We start from the raw sequence: 27,384 nt of genomic DNA, 5'->3' as shown, positions 1-27,384 counted from the left end.
TAAAGAAAACAAACACAATATATCTTTTAAATATGCTGTATTTACAACACCGGTTCAACTTCACAAAACTGTATGAGAACTTTTACAACACAAAAACTGCATACTTTAAAGCAAAAACATTTTTTCAAACTGAGATTCTTTTGTACTTCCAGTCAACGTTGCTGGAAACGCATTACAAGCATTATATATTTGGTTAAGGAAAGTTTTTCATGCACAATCCAACTGGAGCAGTCAAAGATTGATGCACAACCAAGAAACAAGAATCAGATCACCTAAATAAAAAGTCAACACTGTAAGCTGGAGTCCTTCAAACCATTACTCAAACATTCATTTCTCACACTAAACAGAAGAAACGCAAGTCCGTTGTGAAACTTAAGAGCAGTTAGGGAATGTAAACATTTAACAGCAAATTTCTGATCTAATTTTATCTTCCATGTAGAAAAAATGCTGCTAATTTAGAACTGCATTTAAAACAAACTGAATCAGCAGCAAAACTTTTCAAAATCCTGCGTCAACCACAATATATCCCCACCCTCAAAGTGCCCAGATCTTTTTAACAACATGAGTAAAAGCTTTTGAATTGTAAATGGAAATGCATCTGAATGTAAAAGAAACCAAAGAATCCTAAAATTCACATGGATGCTTTGGAACATGAGATGTCCAGGACAGGCTAGACTTATGCATCGTGATCCTTCAATCAGTTAGCTACAGATCAAAATTAGCAAATTGTTACTTGAAATTTCTCTCTCTCTCAAAAATAAGTTTTTTTTTAAGCACTAAAATTGAAAGGTCCAACTTCTTTCAGTACCTTTGGATTTTAATAAAATCTGATTAATGTTTAGAGATGCATCAATGGAGATATTCTTGCAAGTCCTTCATTTTCTGTTGAGGTGAAAACTACAATCAGACTTAACAGAAAACAACTTGCAATATTTGAGAATTGACATTTTCCTCACTTCTACGTCTTGTTGCTATATTCACATTTGCCCAAACTTCTGTTTCAAACTGTAGACATCGCCATCAGTTAAAGAAACACTAAATGTCTTCATGTAGGTCATTGCTTTTATGTGACTCTATGCAGTTGTGATCTTGAAGACTTGGGAACTGCAGTGAAAACGCATTTGCAGGTCAAAGTAAAAAAGAAAAAAAAGTCCAATCTGTGTATCTTTACTACTGTTTCACCCTTTCATCAAGGCATACATATACCTATCTTATCTAAAACTCAAAGTTATCTATCAATACACAGAAAAGAGTAAAAAATATTAGATAGCACAAACTAATTCTGTCTCTAAGCCCATGTAGTGACCATGAAAGTCCACAAGAGGGCTGAAAATCACCAGAAACCCATGCATCAACAGAAATTAAGTAGTTTTGAACAACAATGGGTAAAACTACATCTAGGTTGGATGTTACCCAATCATTTCAAATCTTTTCTGCACATCAAATGACGATAATGCTGTAAATCTCAGCCTATTTCCCTTGCAGATGACACTGTAATGACCATATGTAAATAAAAAAAGCATGTAAGGAAAATAATATAGATTATGTGTTTAAACTATATGCAGTCTTCTCTCATGCATTAGAGTCAACATAGAAAACAAAACTCCAGGTACCTTAGAGTGTGATGATACACACACCATAGTCTAAATAACAGATTTTTTCAGCACTTGCACAACAAAAATTTTCAAAATTATTTGGAGCTTATTGTGAATATAATATGATTGTTAAAAGTTAAAGTGCTTTTAACTGTTTTCACCACCATCCTTCTGGTGTTGCAGTTCATGTCCCTTCATTCTTTCAAAGCCAAGAAGGAGCAGGGTTCAAAATCTACTTTAAAGCAAATAAATCTATAACCCATATCATAGATATTGAGCAGCAACGTATCATAGCTAATCAATACCATTCGAGATTTCCCACCAATCCTTGCAGCAATGAGGTAAACTGAACTCTGCAAAAGCAAAATCTTCCAAAACGTCTTTTTGGTTTTGTTGTCAGTGCAAATACCTTAGTATACTTAAAATTAGACTAAACTAACTTGGAAGTAACTTTTCAGCATGTTATAAAGAATTTTGAAGTTATACAAGTTACAACATTTATTTCCCTTTGGGATTATTAATGTATATTCTAATTTGAATAAGAGATAAGTTAACAATTCTTTAATATGGATGAAAACATACTAGTTCTACCAGCAGATTATTTCTATCATCAATATTAATAAATTATTAAAGTCATATCTTGCTGAAAAATTACTTGTAAGTTTAGTTTTACTTCAAGTGTGATAAGATATTTGCACTAGAAACTAAACTCAAAACACTTTGTAAGATTTAGTATTTTTGCAAAGAGAGAACACGGCGAGCATGTATGACCGCATCAATGCGCTGGGTTTACATCCTGGTTCTGGTTCAGATTGTTGTTGAGGTTGTGGAGCGCTTGGTGGCGCTGGTGCCGGTGGAGGTGTATGGTGTTGGACTCGGGTGTGTCAGTGGGTTCAAACGAGCTGGCCACCAGCGGCATGAACTGGCGGAAGATGCTGACGCTGCCATGCCAGAAGGTCCGCTGGGGGAGCCGTCCAGCCACCGTCCAGGCACGGTTCATCGGATCATACGCCTCCACGACATCCGACAGCTCGAACGTGTTGTCGTAACCACCGGATACGAACAGCTTACCGCCCAGGACTGCCACGCTGCCTCCAACGTGAACCTGAAAAATTTGAAATCAAATCAGCTTGCTGGCAACTCTATTTTTGTGTGCCAATGTGTTGGAAAGTTTCCTTTTCTTCAGTATTTCTAGAACTTCTGCTGTGTTTGGACAATAAATCCATTAGAGACAAACTGCAGCACTGGGAGCATCAATTCCTGCTTGTTTTTATTGATCTCACCCTGTTCTGTGTGTCCAACCAGTTTACTGTACAACACTGAAGGTCACAGAAGACTATTATTAAAGCAGGGCAGCACACAAGCATCTGATGTGAAATACAAACCTGGTTCATGGGGCTAATTTTGTCCCACTCGTTCTTTTGTGGATTGTAAACATCAACCTCCGCTGAGTCATCCCTGCACATGGAGACAGGCTGTTACTGGCCAAATACCCGCTGCGTCACATATATTAGAAGCTCTGATGACTGTTTCATCCGAGTAAATCCTTCTATTTATTAATATTCAGCCATCTTGAACATAAACACTTCACCACCTAAATTGTGTGGAAATATTAGAGGGAATTTTGAGTTTTTCTGTTAGATAAAGCCAGAATGAACAAAAAATGTCACCTTCTTTAAACTTTGACTAAAACACAATCATTAGTATGGTCTAACTAACAAAGTAGCAAATCAAGGTAGCTTTCTTCATTTTTTAAACAATAAACATTCTATTGCCTAAAATGCACTAACATAACATGTTAACGTCAATACAATGCAAGAATGATCTGTTGACAATTATGGGATTAAAAAAGCAAAAGGTGCTTAATAAGAGATATTTGATATATCTTGAACAGTTTACACTTAAAAAGAACATAAAACAAAAGCCTTTTGTGAGTGAAATAATTAAACTAAAGGCTAGCCTGTCTAAATTGTTACCATAGTAACAAAATATACAGTAAGAGATCCCTCACCTAACAAAGTAAATGAGGCCATTGAGGGTCACTGTTTTTGGAGTGAAGGACCAGGGAGGCAGCTGTCCACAGTTGACCATGGTCCAGCGGTTGGTGTCGGCGTCGTAGCTCTGGACGGCCATAGTGTCCTCGCCGGTCAGAGAGCCTATAGCGTACAGGCGGCCGTTGCACGCCGTCGTGGAGCAGTTGTCCATGGGGTGCAGCATGCCTGGCAAGGCCTCCCAGCAGTCCAGAGCCTGGTCGTAGCGCTCGGTGCTGTCCGACGCCACCACGTACAGCTGGCCTTTCAGCACGCACGAGCTATGGTACTCGCGGGCCTTCAGCATGGGCGACACCTCTGTCCACTCGTTTACACTGGATTTGTAGCGCCACACGCCGTCGTACAGACGGGAGCCGTCAGAACCTCCTGGAGAAACATGGAGATGCAGCTTTTAGCTTCCACTCACCAAAAATCTGGAACAAACTTCCAGATAACTGCGAAAATGCTGAAACAATGACTTCCTTTAAATCAAGGCTAAAAAGTGACCTGTCAGTAAATGGAACATCGATCAACATATTTTACAGAGCTAACATCCAAAATAAAAAACAATTACCAAAAACCATTAATATAATGGATTATGTCTCTGAAAACAAAATTGCTCTTTAAAAAATATTAATCATCAGAATGGAAATTATTGACCTTATTTTAATTTATCATGTGACTAATTAATTGCTTATTGCAGGCTTAGTGTAAATTACTTTTGAAATGAATTTTGCTATGCAAATAAGCTTGACAAGAATATGAGCATTTTTACCTCATAATTTCACCAACATCCTGAGCTGAATAACAATTTATCTAAATAAATAATGCAATAAAAGTTATATTGATAGTGTTGGGAACTCAGAGTGTAAATAACATCAGACATGAATCTTCAGTTTGCAGACAACTGTCTACATGTATTGCATCTTTAAAAAGTGTAACACCATAAACTTAGACACATTGCAAACAACAAACAAAAATGAACCAAACGTAAATGCATATCTTCTTGAACAAATGAGATCGGCAGACATCTGTTCAACACCGCACTGTCACACATTTCACAAGACTAAACATAGACTCCACTAACTCAATGCAGCAAAGCCGCAAAAGTCAGCTGCTACTAAAACATTTCTACAGATGGACTTTATTGTGTTTCTCTACAAAGGCAATTAATTCTTGTGGTTTTTCTTTTAATTTAGAAGCAAGGACGTATTTCCTCGATATGCCATAGTAACTGCATGTTGTGTAATAGACATTAAGTCTTTCCATAGATAAATCTTTAATCTTTTTTTCATACTTTTCTGCACATTAAAATCATTTTCAACCAGTTCTATTAGATTTCAGTTTTATTCAGAAAAAGTCAGTGAGTATATTTGGCCATTTAAACCAGTTCAGATGACAGAGGTGTTAGTTAAATTTATGAGCTGTATTTAAGTGACTGATGTGGCAAGGTTGAATAGATTCATGAAGTGTACTTCTATGTCTGTAAAACAGACAAAAATGTGTTATAAAAACAGAATGTGATTGAAAATAAAAACAGAACTGAGACCGAGGTTTTTAGGCATACCAGAATTTACGCTTTTGTGTCAAACAATCTCTGGAAACAAACTTGAGTTTGACTGAAACAGACTAACCATACCTGGTGTGAATACACACCAAAATACATGAATCTGTCAAATATCAAATGTGGAATATTGGATTCAATTGAGAACTGAAATATTTGCTTAATTTACACAGGGATTAAAAAAATTGGCCCTCAACATAACACAACCAGAGCTAGATCAGAGCTGTCTGCTGAAGGTTTGGGTTTCTTACCTGTGACATACATATCATTTCCGAGGGCTGCTATGCTGTAACCTCCTCCAAGGTGGTCGGGGAATTCGGCCAGGTAGCGCCACTGTCCGGTCTGAGGGTTGTAACAGTCCACAGTGACCAGTTCGTCGCAGTCCTGGTCACATCCTCCGACCACCACCAGGATTTCCGCCAATCCCGTAGAGGGCCGAGGTCGCATGCGGTGGCACGGCCTGTCGTGGCGGTCGTATTCACAGGACTGGAAGCTGCGGGCTTCGTTCACCATGCGGAGGCAGGTGGGTGACAGGTAGACAAGCGGGTCACTCTCCACGTGGGCCAGGAGGAAGAACCGCCTGACGAACGGGAGGCGGACCTGCTGGAGAAGTTCGGGCCAGTAATGCAGCCGTCGCTGCAGATCAGCCTTTACCCACCGCACTGCGATTTGGTAGACCGTCTCCTCCTTATCCACGCAAAGCTCGTCGTCGGACACGAACTCTAGTAGACGCTTCCATGGCAACCGTTCAAAGTCTCTTCCTTTCGCCAACTCCATTATGTTTTTGAGGGTGAAGCGGCGTGCGCTAATCGCCAATTCCCTGCAAGCGTAAGCCTCTGCAAAGTCTTGTATCTCTAAGCAGTTGGAGACATCCAGACGCTGCTCCAGAAATGCACAGCATGCCTCTTTGACCGAGGGGAACTGGAACAAATCGGCCGTCTTCAGCAGGAGATCCACGTTGTCCTGAGTGACCGTGACCCGACCCGTGTAGCAGAAGTCCACCAGTAAGCCTAGAAGCTCGGCTGACACCTCGTGTAGAACCACTCTGTCCATTACGCTCTCCCTCAACGTCCCGGTGAACATGGCACGGAAGTAGGTGCTGGCAGCAGCCAACACCGTGCGGTGGCAGTGGAACTCCCGCCCCTCGGCACATAAAGTCACATCAAAAAACTTCCGCTCAGCTCGTAGCTCATGAATTCCTCTCAGGAGGTTGAAGGCATGCGAAGAGTCAAAAAAAGGTAAGGTGGACGGCTGCGTCTGGAGAACTGGTTTCTCCATCTTTCCTCTCGCTGTGTCTCACTTGTGGCGGAGTTCAGAATGAGGATTTCATCTGGAATAGAAATCAAAAATACTTGTTAAGCATCAGCAGAGCTTATCAGTAATTCTGCTACAAATTCCTACCTCATTATCAGTTAAGTTCCAGAATGTTTCCTTATCTAATAATTAAACCATATAAACTTACCAAACAAGATTACTAAACCAAAAAGGATTTTAACAGTTGCTTTCAAATTAAAACAAGAAGTTTCAAACTGCAGTTACAAATCGAAGATGAGTGGTGGTTGAAGTATGAACCCTGAAAGGATCATTATTGCAGAGTCATGGTAGCATTTTTTCACAAATTGTGTCAAACATTTCTCATCAAATGCTATTACATTTAAAATTATTCATTAAGAAATGTATGATTTTTTTTTTTACATGAAGAAAAAATTACTTTGGTAAAGCATTTTTAATTGTCTTGATGTAATGGAAAAAAAGACACTATGAAAGCCATAGTAACAGTAACAATAGTTAAAATCTTTTTCAGTTTGTTCTCCTACCTGATAAGCCCCTTCAGGCTGGTTACACAAGTTAAAAAGTAAAACAGTCGAGAGAACACAACAGTGAAGCTCAGTCTGTCTCTGATGAATGCGACAAGCTCCTTCGACGTGTTTAAGAAAGAGCTCGCTTGTGGTCTGCAGCTATAAATACGCCCACAGTATCCATTTCCAGACGGGAGTGGGGGTTGGATTTTAGGGAGAACACCTAACAGGCAAGGAAACTGATGCTAACAGTCAGACACCCCCCACCACAACCTCTGGTATGTCTCTGAGGTCACTCAGAGTGAGTAAGGAGTCTTTATGGGAATTGCCAGTAAAGCCTTGGCCTCCTCACCACCTGTAGGGTTGCTTCCTGTTTGAATTTTCAGCAATCTCTTGGCAAAACATACATTTGCTCCGAGCAGGCAACACGATCACCTGCTTTGGTTTTATATGAAAACAAAACCTACAACCAGGTTCTTCTAGGAATAATAGTATCACTCCAGACTTCATTTGACAACCATGAAATTCAATCTATCAGCCTTATGAGAAACACATTTTATTTTGGCATTCACATTTCAGCTTAGTCTAATCACTTAGACAACAAAACCACCGATGACGATCTTCTCTGAGAGTCATCTTAGGAGAAGATAACTTCTTAAAATACACAAGTGTCTGTTTACAGAGATTTGTTGTAAAGCCCACCGTCCTCTGGCTGAAAGACGGCGCACATTCCACACCAGGGTTCAACAATGCAGCAGTCCAAAGATCTGTGCAGGGGATCAATCTTCTCTCCTGAGGGCAAACAGAGCCCCATATCCCAGAGAGGAGGTAAAAATAAACGGAAAAACACAAATAATAATATTCTTCAACAGGATAAAAGCTAATATCTACTCAGAGGACAATGTTATGAAGGCTTCTACCAAAAACTAGGAAGATAAAGAACTTTACCCCAATTTTGAAGACCTTACACTGGCTCCCTGTAGCTCAGAGAATAGATTTTAAAATATTTATTTTAGTTTATAAATCACTGAATGGCTTAGTACAAAAATACATTAAAGATATGTTGCTGTTGGATCAACCTTCCAGACCACTCAGGTTTTCTGCCTCTGGTCTATTTTGAATCCCCGGAACCAAATGTGCATTCAGTTTTTATGCTCCATTAATCTGGAACAAACATCCAGAAAACACCAAATTCCTTTAAGTCAAGGTTAACGGTTTATAAACTTATCTTTGATTCATAATTGCTGGGTTTCAGTCACGTGACCCGGATGACACGCAAAATTCAGGTAAAGGGCCGGAAAGGGATTTCTCTGGTTCAAAACAAAGCAAAGTTGATCACAAGTATGCTAATGCCCTAAATAGGTTGGAGTTTAGTTTTAAGTTGGGTCAAGTAGTAAGGATCAAGAGGAACATTAAATGGCTGTTGACTAGTTTCTGCCGGGTGACTACGGAATTGTGCTATTCTAAGTAATTAGTCTATGATAAGAATTTTATCGCTAACAACAAGCTTAGCTTTTGTAAACCCAAATTCATGCTGGAGTTGTATGTTAATGTGGAGTCGTTGTAGGATGCTGGATTCAGATCCAATATAGGTCAACCATTCGCACCGATCTACAGAAACACCATGTACATGTCTGGCCACGAATGTGGTTCTTGTCCAGACACGAACCTTGTATGGGAAAAGTCACAGCTCACAGTGACTGTATGGCTGTGTAGGTTATATTTAATTTATTTTGCCTTTTTTTCTACCAGAAAAGTCCCACTGAATAAACGTTGTCTTTTCTGTCCGTGACTCGGCACTGAGCTAGCTGCTAACAACGTTAACACTCTGAGGACAACCACACCAGGGAATAAAAATAATATATCTTACCTTACATAAGAATGCTTGTTTTTCTAAGTAACTGTCCAATGAAACATCTGAAACTACAATTTAAACAGTGCCATTGATACCTGAAAGTGGGCGCTGCAAACTCTGGCACTGTTAGTTTCCGCATCTCTTTAGATTGTTGATCCACTTTTCTCCTCTTTTTCAGTAAGTTTTTTTAAAAATTAACTCCCTTGTGACCAACGACCTTCGACACATGAAAATGTTTATATTTTTCTCCATTAGAACGGTTGGAACAACCGTACAGGACACAGTCTTTAGGCATTTTGATGTTGGATCAACAAAAATAAATGGGCTCCATTTACTTCCTGCCCTCCATCTGCATTGGGTGACGTTGGTGCTACGTCATCTGAAACCCAGCATTACTGGAACATTAATCAATATATCTTATATAGATTTGCTTGATGATTTTGCTGATGCCATCTGACAAAATGTAATGCTTTTTGCTGTTTCATAATTAGTTACTAAATTATATTTTTAGAATGTAAAGAATTTCGAATGGTCTTGTAGCTGAAATGTGCCATACAAATAAACTTGCCTGACAATTTCTCCAGGAACAACTTAAAAACATCACCAACTATAATCTGAATGTGTTAAATTACTATTTTACTTCAGTCTGTTATGGTCTGATGTTGTACAACATTAAGTACAGAACACGTCTAAATCAGCTCTGAAACTTGGACACAAAATAATCCGTGCCACATCACCTTTTCTAGAAAATTTAAAGAAGCACAATGCTTCCTAGAACGTTGTGTCCTTCAGGAGTCTGATTCATCGGAGAGGTGGGAGGGTGTGGAGAGTGTTTATATGGAAGCTGCTGTGTGGATGTGTACACAGTAAATCAAAAACAGACTCTATGTATGTAAAGGTTTATGCACCATGTCTTCCCCCTGCTGGCATAACTTTGCAACTACAACCAAATATATTTTGCAGTCCAGTCTAGAAATATTTGGAAGAGACCAATTTTTCCCCAATGTAGGTAACTTTTTTTTTTTAATTGTCTGAAATACTGACAAACAAGTGACGTGACCATTCTTTAATCCACAGTTTCTTCTTGAGCTGTTGTACTTATTTTCTCCCTTCACTCCACAAAATTGTTTTATTATTATTATTATTATTATTATTATTATTATTACTAATAATATTAATAATATTATTATTATTAATATAATAATAATCTTATTATATTAATAATAATATTATTATTATTATCTCTTATCTTCTTAAGAAGATAAGAGGCACAATAGTGAAACCTGAAACTATTGATCCACCTGTTACACAACAGGTTGTTGTTAGAAAACCAAAGAGTGAGTGAGTTAGTAGATGCCACCCACATTGCCTAGCTGGCCATGATATCGGTAATATCGCAACTGCATAAATTTACATGGATGCAATATTTGGTTGGATATATTTTAAGCAACATACTTTCACATTCTGCAAGCCAATTTATTTGGCCAAATGGATGGACAAGCTGCTCACCATATGTCGATTTTTAGTGGCGCAGATGCTGAAGATGACAGAAAATTGTAAAATTGCAATAATCCAATTGCATTTTGGATCATTAAGAAGGGGGGAAAAAAGAAAAGAAGAAGAATCAGGACAAAGTAGAATAATTATATAATCATCAGTATATTCAGTAATGGTGTCACAATAACATGTTTCCTGTTCAGGTCCAGCACTAATATTCACGTGAGACTTTCATAACTACTATTTTGAACTCGAAGTAAAAGAGTACATTGTTTTTACCAATTCTTTTATTTTGGGCTTGGACACTCCTGATCTGAACAGAAACTAGTGCACACATCTTCCTTAGGAAGTGTTCAGATTTTACTACCACCCTACCACCCTACCCCCAACCTCCCTCCTGTCTGGAAAAAAGGAGCTCTACGGTAATTAACTCATTCTGCATCGCTGCTTTTTGATTCAGGATTGTGAAAGTGAAGACAGCTGTTGAGCCCAATGTACTAAACCAAGTGGAGACACATGAACCTACAGCCCTCCCCAGCTGAGCCTCTCCTGCCCTTAAAAAGGCAACCTAACACAATCACCTCATTCCCATCTCTCATCTGTGGAAGGCCAACACAAACCTAACAGACGTAACAGTAAGCCGGATGTGTTCTTGATATTTTGTCTCAGTTATGATTACCCATCTAAATAGTGTGGTTTAATTTGAACTGATTATGTTATGCAGTCATGTAATGGATCCCTTGATAATATGCTTTTTCTAGTTTTTTTAATTCTGGGACTCTTCAATTGGTTTGAAGAGTTTTACGGAATCTTCTTAATGGTTACAAAGAGACAAAACCTACAAGGATGTATTACAAGTACTTATTACTTATACCCAGAAAATCCACATTTGTACTGACATATCAAATCGCATTGCCTGATGCTTCATTATGCAGTTGCAGAAATGCTACACATCTTTCAGTGGGACCCACCTAAATAGAGTTGCACAATATATCAAATCACAATAATAACCCGGATGACAGAGGCAAAAGCAAATGAGGTGAATTAGCTGACTGTGTTAATCTAAAACGTGTTTCTGAGGAATATCATCTCCACTGCCTGGGTATTGAGCTATTAGCATAAAAGGTCAGTCTTGAAACTTTCATCGAGAAACAGTGTCTGTAGTCAGAGGCCTCTTCAGATTTGTTGCAAGACTGACTGCTACTGGAGATTCTTAGTGCCCACAGCATCACCTTCCACACTAACTCTTACTTGGAAGATGTGAGTTGTGACAATGTTTGATTTCCGTTTGTCAATTTTTCAGTTAAGCTGATTTTTTTTTACCAACCACCGAATAGTAAAAAATATCAGTTTGTTCCGATAATAAAAGGAGGAATCAGAAGGAATCAAATAAGTCTTCCAATATTCAGCATGTGTTGATGTGAGCAATGGACAGAGAAATAAGCCATGCATAGTCTAATATTTAAATGTGAAACCTCCGATTAAACTGCACTGTGTACAGCTCCGAGTTAGGAACTATCTGCAGATGTGTCAAGAAAAACTAATAAACAAAATAAGTTACACGAAAGCTAAACGCGTGGCGCTCTGCTTTAATCTGTTGATTCTTATTTCATCATAGTTTTGTTATTAATACGCATACATGTAAAGCTGTTTTTCAGCCAAGTAAAATCCCGCACTTCACCAGTTCAACACCAACAGGCAGCAGAAAAGTATTTTAGCTAAATTACGCAGACCTTTTGGTTAGGCACATCGTTGAAGCTAAAATCAAACAGTCCGCCGAATAACTAAACGGGGCAGTCATGTTGTTAGGTAACTCACCAAAGTATGTACTCGTCGGGGAATGAAGATATTAGAGAGTAAATATAAGAGCTGATATTCCAAATCGAGCCTAAATTAAAGTTTGACGCCGCAGAAATCCTCGGCCTCTTCAGCGCCATGACAGCCGTGCTGGAGAAAGTGATGCCTTCAGGTACCGTCGTAAATGTTAAGATTAAACTGAAGCAAAGCAGTATTATAACGCTTTAGTCTATGAACCAGAATTACCTACTTCATGCTAAAAATACCGATTTGTAAATATAATTGTATTTTTTACATTCTCTGCTTCTGATATTTAGTGTACCCGAAAACCAAAGATTTGTTTCGTCTTTACATTTAGATTTTGCTTGATGTTTTTTGCCTTCCCGACGTGTAATAGAATTTAAGACAGCTTTTAAAACAAAAGTGCGAAAATACAAACAAGGTTAGAGCATTTTTTTTATTTTTTATTTAAAAAAAAACAAACTTTCAGAATGAGTGTAAACGCATCTCAAACCTGGATCATTGCATTAAAAATGTCTGTCTGTATTACATGCACTGTGTTGTTTTGTCTGCCCCTTTTTCTCTGTTGATTTTGCAACTGCCATTTGCCTTTTGTTAGCACTCCCATCATGTAAAGGTCCCAGTTTGAATGATTTAGTTGTAAGCACAGTCAGAAATATTTCCAGTCAAACCTTTTAACGATGTTGATTTACAAAAAATGTTATTGGATGTTGTAAATAAAATATGGTTTCTATTTCTTCTGACTCTTCTTTTATTAAACTTTATTACTACACTAGAATTTTAGAACCTAATGCATATTAAGGTATTTTGGTGTTTGAATGTCTAATATAGGCAGTTATAAGTATTTCTATAACTGGGCAGTTGTGATCCCAAACTCCTGCAAATACCTGGAGTCAACTTCCTTAAAGTAACAAAAAATAAAAACAAATAAACGTATATTGTATAGCATCAAGTGATTCTGCATTTTTAAGAGTGATAAAAGCTATTATTCTTCTGAACTACAACACCTTTAGTGACTTCAAATGAGAATCTCACATAATCTAAAGGACCTTGGCAAGGAGAGTTCATGCTGAAGAGAAATAGAGTCAAAAATCCAATAGCTGATGCACTAAGACATTCTGTCAGGGAGCTTAATGTACAATGTGATATGTGCACAGCAGAGACAATGAGGTGAGCAATGACAGTGACTGTAATAGTTGGAAACAGGGCAAGTGAAGAGCTAGTGAATGGACTCCAGGGTGAAGTGAAACTGAGAATGCAAGAGTGGTCAAAGAGGCAAAAAGTGCAAACCAGGTCTGAGGTCTCAATAAAACAGATCAGCCCTTCTCTTCTGCTGTATTACAGATTATCAATGCCCTGGTGATTTGACATAAAAGAATTCAAAGGAGTTCTTGCATGCATTACTCATTTCTATTGATTGTGGACTTTTCATTACAGCCTTAGGATATTTGTAGTCAAATACTCATAAATCTCCTTCCTGTTGGGTTCATTCTTCTAGGAATTTGGTGAAATTCAACTAAAAATGACATTGTGGTTTAATTAGTTTTGCTGTATGCTGTAAATTACATTTCGACTTTAAACCACCGTTTAAGCAGTATGTTAAAATAGGTATGTGTTTGCTGCATCCGTGAGACAAGCTCATATTTCAAACTGAGGGCTTGAAATGAGAAAAGTCCCACAAGTCTTTCATCATTCTACTCAAAGTTGTAATTAAAACTATACACCTAAACCTAGGCATCATCAACGCTGCGCTCCTCTCACCGGCTGTACACTTAAAACATAGTTTTTGTTAAAATATGCATCATGGAAGAAACAATATCAACAATAAGCACTCTGTTAATTTAAATGTTGCAGTTCATGCTATCTAAATGCACAATGGTCAGCCTAAGCCTAAAAAGATCTGAAGTGATAAGCTTATATTCACATTACTGCTCTTATAAAATAACGCTTATTTATTCTCATAGCATTGTGTTTGCATTCAGATCTTTACATTGTCCCTAATATTGACTTGTACTAAGAATATGACATTGTTTCCTTCAGTAAAATTGAGAAAAAAATGCTGTGCTTGCTCAGTTTAAAATCACAACCTGATACAGACATTATCCTTTATTTGTGATTTCATGAATCTCCTTTATAGCAAACTGATAAAGAGCTAAATTCATGGTTACATTAACTATTGCATGTGGTCCAGAAACATCCCAGACCTTCATCATGTCTGACCAATGTTCTTTTTCCTGAAATGCTGCTAGTTTATGGCTGACATAGTAGGATGAACACCTCCAAAACATGATGTTCAGCCACCTTTTGGAGGAACAAATTGGGGTTGTCAATTTATTTTTTGGCAAATGTAAGATGAGACTTTGTGTTCTTCTTGGTAACACTGGTTTTGGCATTAGAACTCTTCTAAAAATGCTATTTTGATCCAGTATTAAATCATAAACAGGAATTCACCTCAATTGAGATAAGTGAGGCCTATCATGATTTCTGTGTTTTTCCTGGTTCTTTTGCGACCTCCTGTTTGAGTTGTCAGCACCTTGTTTGAGTAATTCTGATACTCCTTGGGCCACTCCTAGAAAGGTCCACCACTGTTCCACATCTCCTCCGTTTGTACGGTAGAAAATATTTTCATTGTTTGCTGGAGTCTCAAAACTGAGAAACTACTTTGTTACTCTTTTGCACACTAAAATATATATTACTTCAAATTCTAACATAGTGTGATGCCTTTGGAAATGTTTAAGTCTACTTCATGATGTCAGACAGGATATTTCAGATTTTACAGATCTGGTAGTAATCAGGTGTGAGTGTGACTGTCTACATTAAATTTGGCTTTCAAAAACCTGATTGGATGCAATACTTGTTTCACAAGGGTGGGGTTGGATATCTTCATTTTTCACTGAAAAAAATGAAATATTTACCAATCACAAATGATATTTTCTCATATTTACTTTTTATGATAATTTGAAATATTTAAGTGTAACAAAGCAGCAAAGAAAGAGTGAAACATCTTTTGCTGAGCAATTAGGAGGTGACCTGCCGTTGAACCGATCTTTGTCCTTACTGCTTCCCTCAGGTGGTGAAAGTGGGAGAACTATAAGGAGCGATGGGCTGAGAGTTCTGCTAAATTAGGTGCTTAGAGAGTTTTCCAAGAAATCATTTTGGCATTTAACAGCACTTCACTCAGAGTCAGAGATTAAATTTGTCTGTGACATTTGGTTATTTTCCTCACAGGAAAAATAAATGTTTTCAAAGCTTTTATGTTTATAGACACAGCTAGGGTGTTTCACAATAGAAAATAAACCCTACTTATTAACCTCTAAATCTCTGTGATCAACATGTTTTATTTACTAATGTAGTTCAATAAGGTATAGAGTAATGCTTCCTCTGAGAAATATCTGCATTCTGTGGAATATTTTATAGTGTGTAATTGTGTGCAGATGAAGAGTTGCAGGAAGAAGTTCAGTGATTTCTCTCTGGCAATAGATGCAAATTTCCACCACACTTTCCGGACACAAATAGTGTGAAATCTTTGAAAAAATAGGTTACTGTCACCCTGAGATGTGACCATTCTTATGCATGACTCCTATACTGTTCATGCATCTTAATGAGAGCTGAAAACGAGGCTTATTAAAAATGAGAAGAAAATGTTTATAATGTGTCCGGCCACTAGATGGAGACATTTTATAACTTGTGGTACATCTGGGTCTTTTTGTTTTCTTGGTAAAACAACAAAGCACATGTTGCTTTATTTTAGCCCAGGTTTAAATGCAGCAGCTAAACTTCAGTGGCACACTGGGATTTAAAAACAGTTTCTATGCGATACTGTGCTCTGGAAGTTGAGTAAAGCATATTTGTGTAGGAAATATTCTATTTTAAATATACTTCATCTTGATGCAAAAAATATGCATCAAGATCCCTACAGAACTGGTGCAGTAACTGGATCAAGTTTATAGATCTCCTTAATCTCACAGACCTTTCAGCTCTGCCCACTGGTTTTCTAAAAGAGGTTGATATCAGGGCGGTGTGATGGATACGCCAAAACACTGGGTTTTATTTTACTGATTTGGTGGTGTGCATAGAGTTGTTTTCCATTTAGAAGACTTTTCTTCCTCAGGTCTTGAGATATTTACCTTATAAAGTCATTCATTTGTGAGTGGACCAGTCTTTCCAACAGCAAAATATTCACACAACATAATGCTGCTCCACTTGTACTTCACAGATTAGGATGTTCTTCTCAAGCTTGCAAGCGTTCTTATTTTCCATCAAATGCAACAATACATTTTATTGTTATAAAACAAATATTAGATTAAGATTACATAACATTTGAATGTAGGTTTTTGTAAATTGTTATCTGGCTTTTTATTCTGAAACTTTTATAACCAAAAGAGCAATTTTGCTCTCAAACCAGCCAAAAAAAAAAAAAAACTTATCTAAAGCCAGAAATGTCGAATGGCTTTTTTTTATTTATTTATTTATTTTTTAAAAACACGGTTTAAAATTTGGTAAGTATCTACCTTAGGAAATTTGTTGTAAGTTTGAAAAAACTACATTTTTCTCTCTAATTTTTAAAATCAAGATAAACATAAAATTTTTCAAATTTTATTTGTATTTTTTCTTCTGTGGATGTAAAATTCTGCTAAATAAAAAAATACATAGATTCCAACCTAATGACAAGAAAATCAGATGTTAAAGTCTATTGCTGGCACTTTTAGTGTCATTCTTGGTAGAAATTGCAAATATTGCAGGAAAACAAGAAAATCTCTTAAAAATCTGCATTTGTTATTATATCTATATTTGTGCAAAATGTTGCTGACTGTGTGTTCTTTGTCTTTGTAATTTTGTGTTTTTATGATGTAAAGCACTTTGAAATGCCTTGTTGCTGAAAGGTGCTAAACAAATAAATTTTGATATTTAAAACACTTGCTGGTTCTATTGACTTTTTAGTAAACATTATGAAGTTATGTCAATAGTGCAAAGAGACTCTCCTTCTTTGTTGAGTGGCATTTTGATTACATGTCTGTACACAACTGGATAATGAATATTTCTTATCAGCGTTTGTAGAGGGGTTGATATGCACATTTCACACCAAAACATGTTTACCTCTTGGACACAGAACACATCTTCTTTTTGAGCATTATGAAGTCTGGACATTCCCGAGTTGCTTATATTTGCTTATAATAGCTTGAACAGATGAATGTGGCATCTTCGGGCATCTGGAAATAATATTTAACAATGAACCAGATTTGTGGAGGTTCACAGTTCACTTCCTGACATCTTCACTGATTCTTTATGATTTTTCCATAAGGTCACACAAGGAAGCAGGTATTTTAAAATACGTCTACAGATGCGCCTCTGTTTATCTCAAGTCAACTCAAATGTTGCACACCAAGCCACTGCAAACAAGGTTCTGACATCATCATTATCTGAGTTTTTTTCAAACTGTGTTAAGGGCATAGGCATAGTAAGCTTCTTTATTTGAAGAATGAAATTTAAAATTCTTCCCCCAAAATCGTTGACCTCATTATTCCAGCAATTAGTAAACTGGAATAGTTTCTAATCCATCAAGCTAAACTTAAAAGGCAGTCAAAATTTTTCCAACAATGGAAAAAAAAACAAAAACGCAAAGGATATGTGTCTTTTTATGCTGTAACTATCTACTTTCAACTAAAGCTTTCACTGGTAAAGTGTTTTACAAAAACAGTCTGAAAATAAAACCATGAGTAAACAAACAAACAAACAAACAAACAAACAAACAAACAAAAACATTAAAAACAGACACAATGATGTTCAAAAAGATCTGAAACATTATTCAGAACCAGTCTCTTAAACTGTGTTCCCCGACCAGTGGTGGCCCGTGGGCGCCCCTACTGGTCAGCGAGGTACTGCATATAACCAACCTATCGTTTATTTGCCATGGCCTGAGTTAAAATTGCTAAAGTTAGCTTACCATAAGGATTGTGCTTAAAAATATTAATGGCTAAATGGATTAAGAATGTGTCACTGAAAAGAAAACGGTGGAAAGTTTGTCAGTGAGTTGCAGAACTTTTGTTTTTGAACACTATTACGATACAAAATGTTTTTGCCAAAGCAACTCAAGTCTATTTTTTCTTTAATATGCTTATAAATTAAAAGCAGCCTTAAAACATTATTAGAGGATAACAGCTGTTGTGGTAAGGATTTCTTTTATGTCATGTTATTTATATTAAGATATTGCGTTATTGTGGGGGCAATTTCAAATTAGGTGGTCAATGAGTGTTTGTTAAATAGAGTAAGTGGTCCTCAGCCTGAAAATGTTTTAAAAACACTTTAAGAGGTAGTTTTCTTTAGTAGATCTTTAACTTTCGCCAGCATCATATCAGTCACTTATCATGCCTGTAAATCATCTGCCTGTAAATTAGCTTAATATCATCTTATTTATTGCTTTGGTAGGTGGCGTAAATGTACTCATCTGTACTCATCTTCTAGTACAGCGATAAATTAAATGGACACAATAACTGTGATGCTTTTTGCATATTTATCATTGTGATCTTCTGTTGCATGCTGATGGAACAGCACAATCACTGTGTAAATTATTGATACGACACACTGTCGCTTTGAACATCAATACATCTCCCCAGAGACGGGAAGAGATACGGAATACTGATCAATAGAGACACGGAATACTGATCAATAGACATACGGAGACAGATGGGCAGATTCAAAGAAACTGAACAAAAAGAGGCACACAACTGACAAGGAGTTAAACACAAAACTGTCAGCAACATATATTGTATTATGTTGTTTTTCCTTAATGTTAACGCACGGTGATAACTACCCTCTTATGTTGTTTTACAATATCAAAGGTCAAGATGTGCTTGGGTTAATTGAATTCCAGATTTATTGGTGCACAGCAGTGCCTCTCCACGGGGTGACGGCTCTGAAGGGCTCGATAATAACACTCAGTGGGTTTGCTGAATCAGTGTGTGTATTATTAGTGGATCAGGGAGTCGGGGGGAAAAAGCCAAACATTACGTAGCAGCATGAAATATTGAAGAAACTCATCTTTATTGTATTCCTTGGGAGGATGCAGCTAAAGGCTTACTCAGCAAACTCTTAAGACTCGAATAAAGATCTGAAGCCTTTTTAATGTACCTTCTTTTAAACGGTATTTTAATTTTTGCTAACAAGTTGACTATTTAATTGCCTGCAGCGTGTCAAAGATAGTGGAAACATTTGTTAGGGTTTAGGTAAAAGTAAATCACTGTACAACAGATATTAATAATATTGATTTATTTTAAGTAAGAAATGTTTTGGAGAACTCTTCTTGCACCTTTAGGAGACAAAATTAAAATACAATTAGCAGTCTTAGCAAAGCAGAGTGGCCCTCAGTTTCAACCACTGCACTGGAAGATAGCATTTAATATCAGACAAAATGAACTTGACTCTCAATATCTCAACTCGAAAGTTGAGATATTTTATTGGATCACTTTCTGGTCATTTGATGTCATAATGCTTGTAATTTCTCTTTTTGTTTCTTACACAATGGGGAAAACATTGATCATGGAGCAAAAGGACCTACCCAAACGATTGAAAATATAAATTTAGGGCTGTAATCTGTCTCTAATCCCATTTAAACCAGATTTAAACTTCAGTAGACTTCCTTTCATTTTTCAACCACATTTCCCTATTGTTCAGGCAAAAGGAAATATCATGTTTTCTATTTATTTTCAATAAAATCTTTCTTGGAGGGCAGCTACATGTTTCATTCTGCTCATGCAGTGACGCCAACTGTGTTGTAAAGAGCCTTTCTCATTCTGACATTGCTACGTTGTGTATGTGTGTGCGCGTGCATGCTTGTGTGAGCAGGGGTCATCACTATTACTTCCATGACTCACATTTAAAGCAGGGTTAATGCTAAGCTACACATTGAGGCCACTCTCCTGTATTCATCCTCCCTTTTAATCAAGTTCATGTTTGCATGCCACAAAGCGATGATAGCCAAATTGGAAGATCCAAATGTCACATTCAGGGTTATTCTTCTGTGAATTTTCGAATGTCATCTTTACGCTTGCTGAGCAATTCTGCTCACTGAGTTGCAGACACAAACTAAATTGAAAATCATAAAAACTGTCAGCAATGTGTGACGGAGACAGAGGTGGAGATGATTGATATATGTGGCTTTGTGCACTTTGAAGATCTTACAAACACACATTTTCTGCATCCATGTCAACAGCAGCTATGCTCTGCTGCCTTTGCTGGCATGTCCTATGTAAAGTATTCTGTGGGGGTGAAACATTTCAGAGTTGTAATTAATAACTTCTGAAAGCATGCCTATCTGCTTGCCCACTACCCTCAGCCTACATGATAATCTGCGGTCTAATCCAATCACGAGCAGCAGATGAGCAGAGGCAGTACTTAGGGAAAACATCTCAGCTTGCACATTTGAATTTGCTGAGTTCACAGTAAGAGAAATATAGTTGGAAATTGCAAATCCTCTATTCTCCTGGTGCATTTGAACAAAAAATCACCCTTTCTTTTTTTTTTTTTAATTGAATATGGCAGGGATAGTTTATGTTTCTAATTCGGCACTATCACAGTGCCTAAATGGAAGATTAAAACCCATTTATTTTTATATATTGTTTTAAAATCCCAGACAATTTGTTTTAAAGACATCAGCAGGATGTGTCTGTGCTTCCATTTATCATCGTAACAGTCCTTTCTTCACGTTAAACAGTTACTTCTTTTCCACTGCTGAGGGATCCTCACTTATCCGTTGGCCAGCTTGGTTTGCCTCTGAACTAGGCACAATTAATCATACTGTCACACTTTTTATGCACGAGTGCTGGATGGCCTACAGGTTATCAGTTACAAAAAGACACAGATGAACAGTGGAGGATGCTAAACCCTGTTTTGCATGCAAAAAACTAACTGTCAATGCCATTGATACTTTACAAGATTATGTTATGGTGAGGCTAACTTCTTTCTGTAGACTTGGAAAGGATGATTGAACTATATCAAACCAATGAGATCATGTTTTGTATGAAAAAATTATTTGTTCCTCCCATATCCTAGGTTAAATGTGTATTTTTTTCTGGTACCAATTTTTGATCAAATTATTATATGCGGTTCTTTTTTTGTTTATGGTTTGTTTGTTTTGATTGTTCTCTTGTGATTTCATTTAAACAGAAAAAGAATTGCACATCAGAAGTTGTGAGACAGGAACATGATGCCAAAAATGTAAAGTACTAGACATTGTCTATGATAACTGTTATATGAAGTTTAATATCAAAATAAACTAAAAGAGAAATAATAAAAAAACATACTCTGCAAGATTATATATTTTGGGTCTGTTTTTTCTGATCTGTGAATATCTGCAGGTCATCCAGAGGGTCCTTGGATCTCTTTGCTGCTTCTCGGATTATTCCTCTCTAAGCACATCTGTGTAAGAGGGAAGGGTAAATCTCAGTAGATGTGAAGTTGTGCCATACTCCTTTAAACCTCTTCATATATTTATCTCTGACCTGCCTGGTTTGTAACTTGGTCTTCACGATGCTGTCTGTTCACTAATATTTTTCAGCAAACTTTAAGAGAGTTTGAATGTCAAATCTATTGAAAGTAATTTCTTGCACAGGAGTGCATTTATGGATTTCAGAATTAATATGTGATCTAATTACAAACACATATCATGTGTTTTAAAGTTTTATGTTAAAAGTTTTGAAAACCATTAACTGGTTTACTTCCACTTCACAATTACCGGTACTACTTTTTGTTTGTCTGTCATACAATATCCCAATAAATTACATTGGCATTTTTGGCTGTTGGATGAAACAATTTAAAAAAAATGCTTTATATCTGTAATGGTGGCACTTCAGAATTGGTAACCATGCTTCATTGATGCAATGTAATCTTGTCACAAAATATGAAACACTTTTACTATTTACCCTATCAAAGTTAGACATGTTGGTAGGTATGTCAACTCATTTACAAGACTAGAAAGTCGCAGGTGCTTCTATAGTCACATGTCAAAAAATTTAAAAAATTAAATAAAATTTCATTAGCTTGATTTAAATGACACCACTGATGTCATTGCAGTTTTTCTTTTCCTCAAAACTGCAATGTTTGATTATATTCAGGTTATTTGAGTTCCCTGACTGACGTAAATAATCAGGTTAAGGGGAACAAAGTGTCCTAATCCGACGATGTGTTGCAGGAGAGCTACAGATATTCTGACACTTGTGCATTGCTACAGCGACTGAAAAAAGAAATAATGAGGTGATTCTATATTTGGCTCTGCATTTGAGCATCCTGATCCTTTCTCCTGTATAATTCGCCTTGAGTACATGACTGATCCTATGAAAACACCCTCAGATGTTAGATTCCAGATAATGACGCAAAAGTGACTTTCTACAGTTTCCCTCATTTCTCATCCTGCTCCCCCCTAGCTGTGCGTTTAAAGGAAGTGACACAAAGACAGCGGTGTCCCCGCTGACAAAACTGTTCATTTTGTTTCTGTCTGAGGAAAATAATAAGACATTAAACCCTGGGAGGGCTTGAGAGTCGTATGCTCCACGCAGCCTGTCTTCAAAGAGCAGCTTCTGGCTCGTTTTCACCAAAGGCGCTGAAGTTCGAGGGGGCTCCTGCCACATTTCTCAGGCAGCTGGGCTATTACGGACAGAGATAACTGAGTGGTCGTGGGCAGAAGAAGACCTTAACTGATTATTAGGAGAAACAAAGGCTGCCCCCTACTGAGAGTGGCAGGCTTAAGCGCAGTCATCCAGCCATCCTAATTGTTCTCCAAGGCGACCGCAGGGTGGACCTCTACAAATCAAAACCACAAAATAGTTCAGTTGTGGTCAATCTGGAAAATTGCAGGTTTAGGAAAGTTACATTGTTTGTGCAGAAATAGTTTGTGCAAAAGCACAGAGAAAGACAATGCAAAGCCTACAGATTCAAAAATCAGCTATTGTTAAATTGAGAGTTTGTATTTTTGTTTTTGCAAGAGTATGCAAATCGTTTTGTAAGGATGAGCAAGTAGATCTTAGCAGTTCAAAAGCAGATCACAGAACAATGAAAGACTGCTTTGTAAAGCACATTTATGAGCATCCAATATATAAGACGTGCCCCTGTGTTAAGGGATAATCAAAAATTGTGCATCAGAGAGACAGATGCTATTTTGGGTCATTTAAAAAAATACTACAATAATGAAAATTTGTTTGTCTGTGCATTTGCAAATACAACACATGTCTTCATTTCAAGTATGCTCCAGGAAGATCTAGGTTTGAAAAGCTAAAAGCTCCACCTATTCACTCTTTTCCTTGTGTCATCAAAGAGATTAGGAAACCAAAATTGTATAGAATGAGTAGGCAAAACAAAGGCAAATGAAAATTGGAAAAGGGTGAAATAAAATTAAAAGAAAAGGTTTCAGCATCTAATGAGGGAACATGAGTCAGAGGAATGAATCACAGCACTGATGTCTGACTTAAAGGCCAGCAACTGCAATGCTGCTGATTGATTTCAGTCTCAACAAAAAAATCGTAGAAAACATTGAAATCTTGTCACCTTTCCAGCCAGAAGGTGAGAGATATGAGGAAATCTGTGAAACCATAAACATAGACTTTACCAGATCCTCTACAACTCTTTTGAAAAAACAAATAATGCCCCCCATTTCTCCCTCTGCAGCTTCTTTACATGTGTGGCTTCAAGCCCAGGATGAGTCTTTGGTGACCAGTGTTGTTTTCTTTGGAGGCTCTGCTGGGGTGAAAACCTGTGGGAGGACGACATCAAAAATCTAAATAATTGTATTCAAAATAGTTTCTTATTCCTGTGGGTGGAACTGACCAATCTGCATTAAACAGAGGAGGGAAGCATGTTGTCAAATCTCCTTATTGTCATGAATTATATGCTCCCTATTTAACAAGAGACTAATGCAGAACATGCTCAACTGAACATAAAAGGTACTTCCTGCCCGTGGCCATGTTTATGTAATGTCTTTCTGTTGTGTATTTTCAAATTTTAATTTGACTTCTTTTCTTTTATTTTAATATTTTTATCTCAGTTTTTCAGCCTTCTTTGTCTTTTGCTACTTTATTGAAGAAATTTTAAAGTAAGAATTACCAGAATGCACAAAATAGAAATAAAAACCCATTTATGGATAGTGGTGCAACCGTTTTACAGGATTTTCTGCAGCAGCATTGATGCTTTAATGTGACTTCTTTTTGACTGATTCTGTCTGTGCACAAGTTTGGACATGACTGAGTGTGTTGGGGGAGAGGTTCATGTCTCTCTAGTTGGGCTTGAGCAAGCTTTGATGTTCTTCTCTGCAGCAATGATCCACAAACGCATGTCCACCTGGAGCCATTCTCAGCAAGATGTTGAGCAAATCTGTTTCTAATCTGTTTGATTAGAAACAGATTAGAAACAGATTTGAGGTACACTGTACCTCAAAGGTGTACCAGTTTGTATGCACTGGGTTTAAATGTTGTGGTTTAGATGTCATGCTTTTGTCCTGTTTCTGGCCTTGAGCATTCAGTCAGAGCATCACCCAAGGCTCTGCACTTTAAAGGACTCTGTTGCTACAGATTTGGCAAAAATGACTAAAACTGCTAAATAATTAAATTGCAGAGAGGTGAAAGTAAAGGCAACTCCTCTTCAATTAATTTCAGTGTTGTATAAAATGACACTACTGCATGACTGTTGCCACTAATCCCTCCATGTTTCTAACTGACTTTTTCTGCTCAGTGATGTTCCCTGTTTTAAATTCTGAGCAGGATATATTAAATAAATTTAATTTGACTTGGGCACACTATTATAGCATTATTCTTCCGGTCAGACGCTGGTCTGAAAGTTTTCAGCAACACCAGGTCAGGTCAGTGCCGGATCAGTGTAGTTCTCATGAAAGTATTATGCATTAAAATAGTTTTCACATACTTAAATTTACTTGTCAGAATACATAACTATTCACGTTTTTTTTATCCCCTCTTTCCATGTCAGTCGTAGAAAGTAAAGCCTCTCTCTTAAGAAAGCAAAATTAAAAATAACAAGCAGAAAGTTGTTGTTTTTTTTTTAAATTCTATATAGGCAAATTGTTAGATTTATAGTATATAAAAATATGAGTGGAAAACAAAACCTGAAATTAGCTAATAACAAAACTAACACCAGAGAATGAAAACAAAATAAAAATTTAAATGATATTGTAATAGTAGTCGAGTTGAACATTTTAAAATGGAGTCAGCAAGAGGAAAATATGCAACAATACAGCTAAAGTTAAGCAAAAACAGGAAATACATGTTGAAGAACCAGGAGGATTATTTATAATGAAAAGGAAAAACATTTTTTTCTGCTTCTTTAGCATTCATTGTGTTTGTGGTTGATAAACATTGACACAAATTGCTTCACATTTGCATGCGTTAAATGCAAATCCTAAGCAGAAATAAAACAAATAGTGCGAGCAAAACATAAGGTAGACCTTGATGGAGAACAAATGTAATTCCTGAAACCTTTTTTCTTTTTTGTAATGCCAGCAGCACAACATGTTACTTATTTCTTTTTCTTTTGTTGCACAAAAGTAATTTCCATCCCTTATTGGCACCATATGAATAAAACATACAGATTGGGTTTAGGAGAGTGAAGAGATATTTGCTCTGGTTGGTGTATATATAAATATATTGCACATAAATACAAGTGACTACTACCCTAGCTTCATAAATTATGTTTTATTTAAATGTGGGCAGCACAGAGTTTTTATTTTGCTATTTTCTGAGTATATCTATCATTTCATCTACTTGAATTAGTGTTGGATAGTTTCTGAAATGTTATCATAAAAACCTTATAGGCTGAGAACACCCCCCCCACCCCCCAAAACCTTTAAATACCACATCTGGAGTCCATAGCAATACACTCACTAAATATGAAACAGCATCATTTTTAATTAATGGCAGCCATGTGTTGATACCACAGGTGCATTCTGTGCAGAGTCTCATTTCAATCTAAGTCGTAAAAGCTTCATCTTTTTAAGATAATTGACAGTGGTCTCCTTTAATAACTTCTCATGATTTATATTGTTTGCTTTCTGACCTTATCTCTGTGCAACACATCAGCAGCAGCTTCTAGTTTACTAACATCATTTCCAAAAAGCACGGTGCTGTGCTGCTGGTGATCATTCCCAATAGAATGCACATTTTGCAGCAGAGGCTGAGAGAATGACCCACTGCAGGAAGAAAAGGAAGAGTTCAAGGAGTGACGTTAGCTTGGGGAATAGTAATAACTTTCAGTTGCCCTTGTGGTTCATCAGTAAAAAGTTGTTGACAAAAATCTCATCTACATAGCATCTCCTCAGAGGAAACGTCCTTGTTTCATTTCTGCTCTTGATCATAATCACAGTCTCTTTGTTGCCACTGTTTGAGTGGGAGTTCAATTTTCATAGATGTTTTTGGAAAAGATGCCCTGTTCCCTTAATTCTGTCCAATGACGGGTCATTTGTTTGGCTTTGATCTCATAATAACACAGGCTAGATTAATAAAGGACACTGGCAACAATTGCCTGGTTGCTTTAGGCCCAACGCAGAGTTAACCTACAAGATCATCAACAAGTATTTAAAAAACACACGTAAAATAGGATATGGAGTGCTGATTTGTCAAAAAAAATAAAGATAAAAATAAAACATTTCATTTAAGCATAGAATTTGGTCAAAGTTTTTAGGTGTCTACAAAATATTTTAACATACTAACATGATTTGTGTGCATTTTTCCTAAAAGTGCAAAAAAGTATCATTTAAGAACCAATTGAAACAAAATCTCCTGTGGCATGAATCTGAAATTAAAGTATCAATCTTACCACTGTAGTATCGATCCGATACTGATTTGATACCGATATTATCAATATTTTGGATTGATCCACTCACATTTTCTGTAAATATCTGTACCCAGGGGGTGAAAAACTGTTATGCGATAATTGGCTTTTGGCCAGGCAGGGACTCCTTCAACAATCTTATTTCAATTTGTTTATAATATTTCATCAACAACAAAATAGTAAATATTTCTCCACAGAAATAACTGGGTCGTCGATTAAGAGAATTGCTGAGACTCTTTGCACCCCGTAATCGCAGAGGCCAACAATCAGCAACAGAGAAACAAATCTTGGGCTCCTGCTCACCAGCCAAACACCCTGTCATTCTGCCCGAATGATTTCATGCTCAGTGAGCTGAGCGGAGGGAGAATCTATCAGGTAAGAAGGGTCAGAAAGAACTACGAGG

General features: G+C 37.0%; 1 protein-coding gene across 2 annotated transcripts; it reads right to left on the bottom strand.

Moving 5' to 3' along the window:
• Window positions 1-22: 22 nt before the first annotated feature.
• Window positions 23-12,323, bottom strand: klhl21 (kelch-like family member 21). 2 transcript variants are annotated; one of them, XM_044119345.1, is made up of 5 exons: window positions 12,159-12,323; window positions 5,441-6,519; window positions 3,607-4,012; window positions 2,981-3,053; window positions 23-2,700 (listed from the first exon to the last, which is right to left on the bottom strand). In XM_044119345.1, the coding sequence occupies exons 2-5, from the start codon at window positions 6,465-6,467 to the stop codon at window positions 2,371-2,373; spliced, it is 1,836 nt and encodes a 611-aa protein (XP_043975280.1). In that variant the 5' UTR covers window positions 6,468-6,519; window positions 12,159-12,323; the 3' UTR covers window positions 23-2,370. The 2 variants fall into 2 exon arrangements, with proteins under 2 accessions (XP_043975280.1, XP_043975289.1); XM_044119354.1 differs by lacking the exon at window positions 12,159-12,323 and adding an exon at window positions 7,007-7,114.
• Between the last annotated feature and the right edge of the window lie 15,061 nt (window positions 12,324-27,384).

Source organism: Gambusia affinis, linkage group LG01 (genome assembly GCF_019740435.1).
Source record: "Gambusia affinis linkage group LG01, SWU_Gaff_1.0, whole genome shotgun sequence".
Lineage (NCBI taxonomy): Eukaryota > Metazoa > Chordata > Actinopteri > Cyprinodontiformes > Poeciliidae > Gambusia > Gambusia affinis.
The sequence above is the reverse complement of the archived record's forward strand: the minus strand, read 5'-3'. Positions and strand labels throughout refer to the sequence as shown.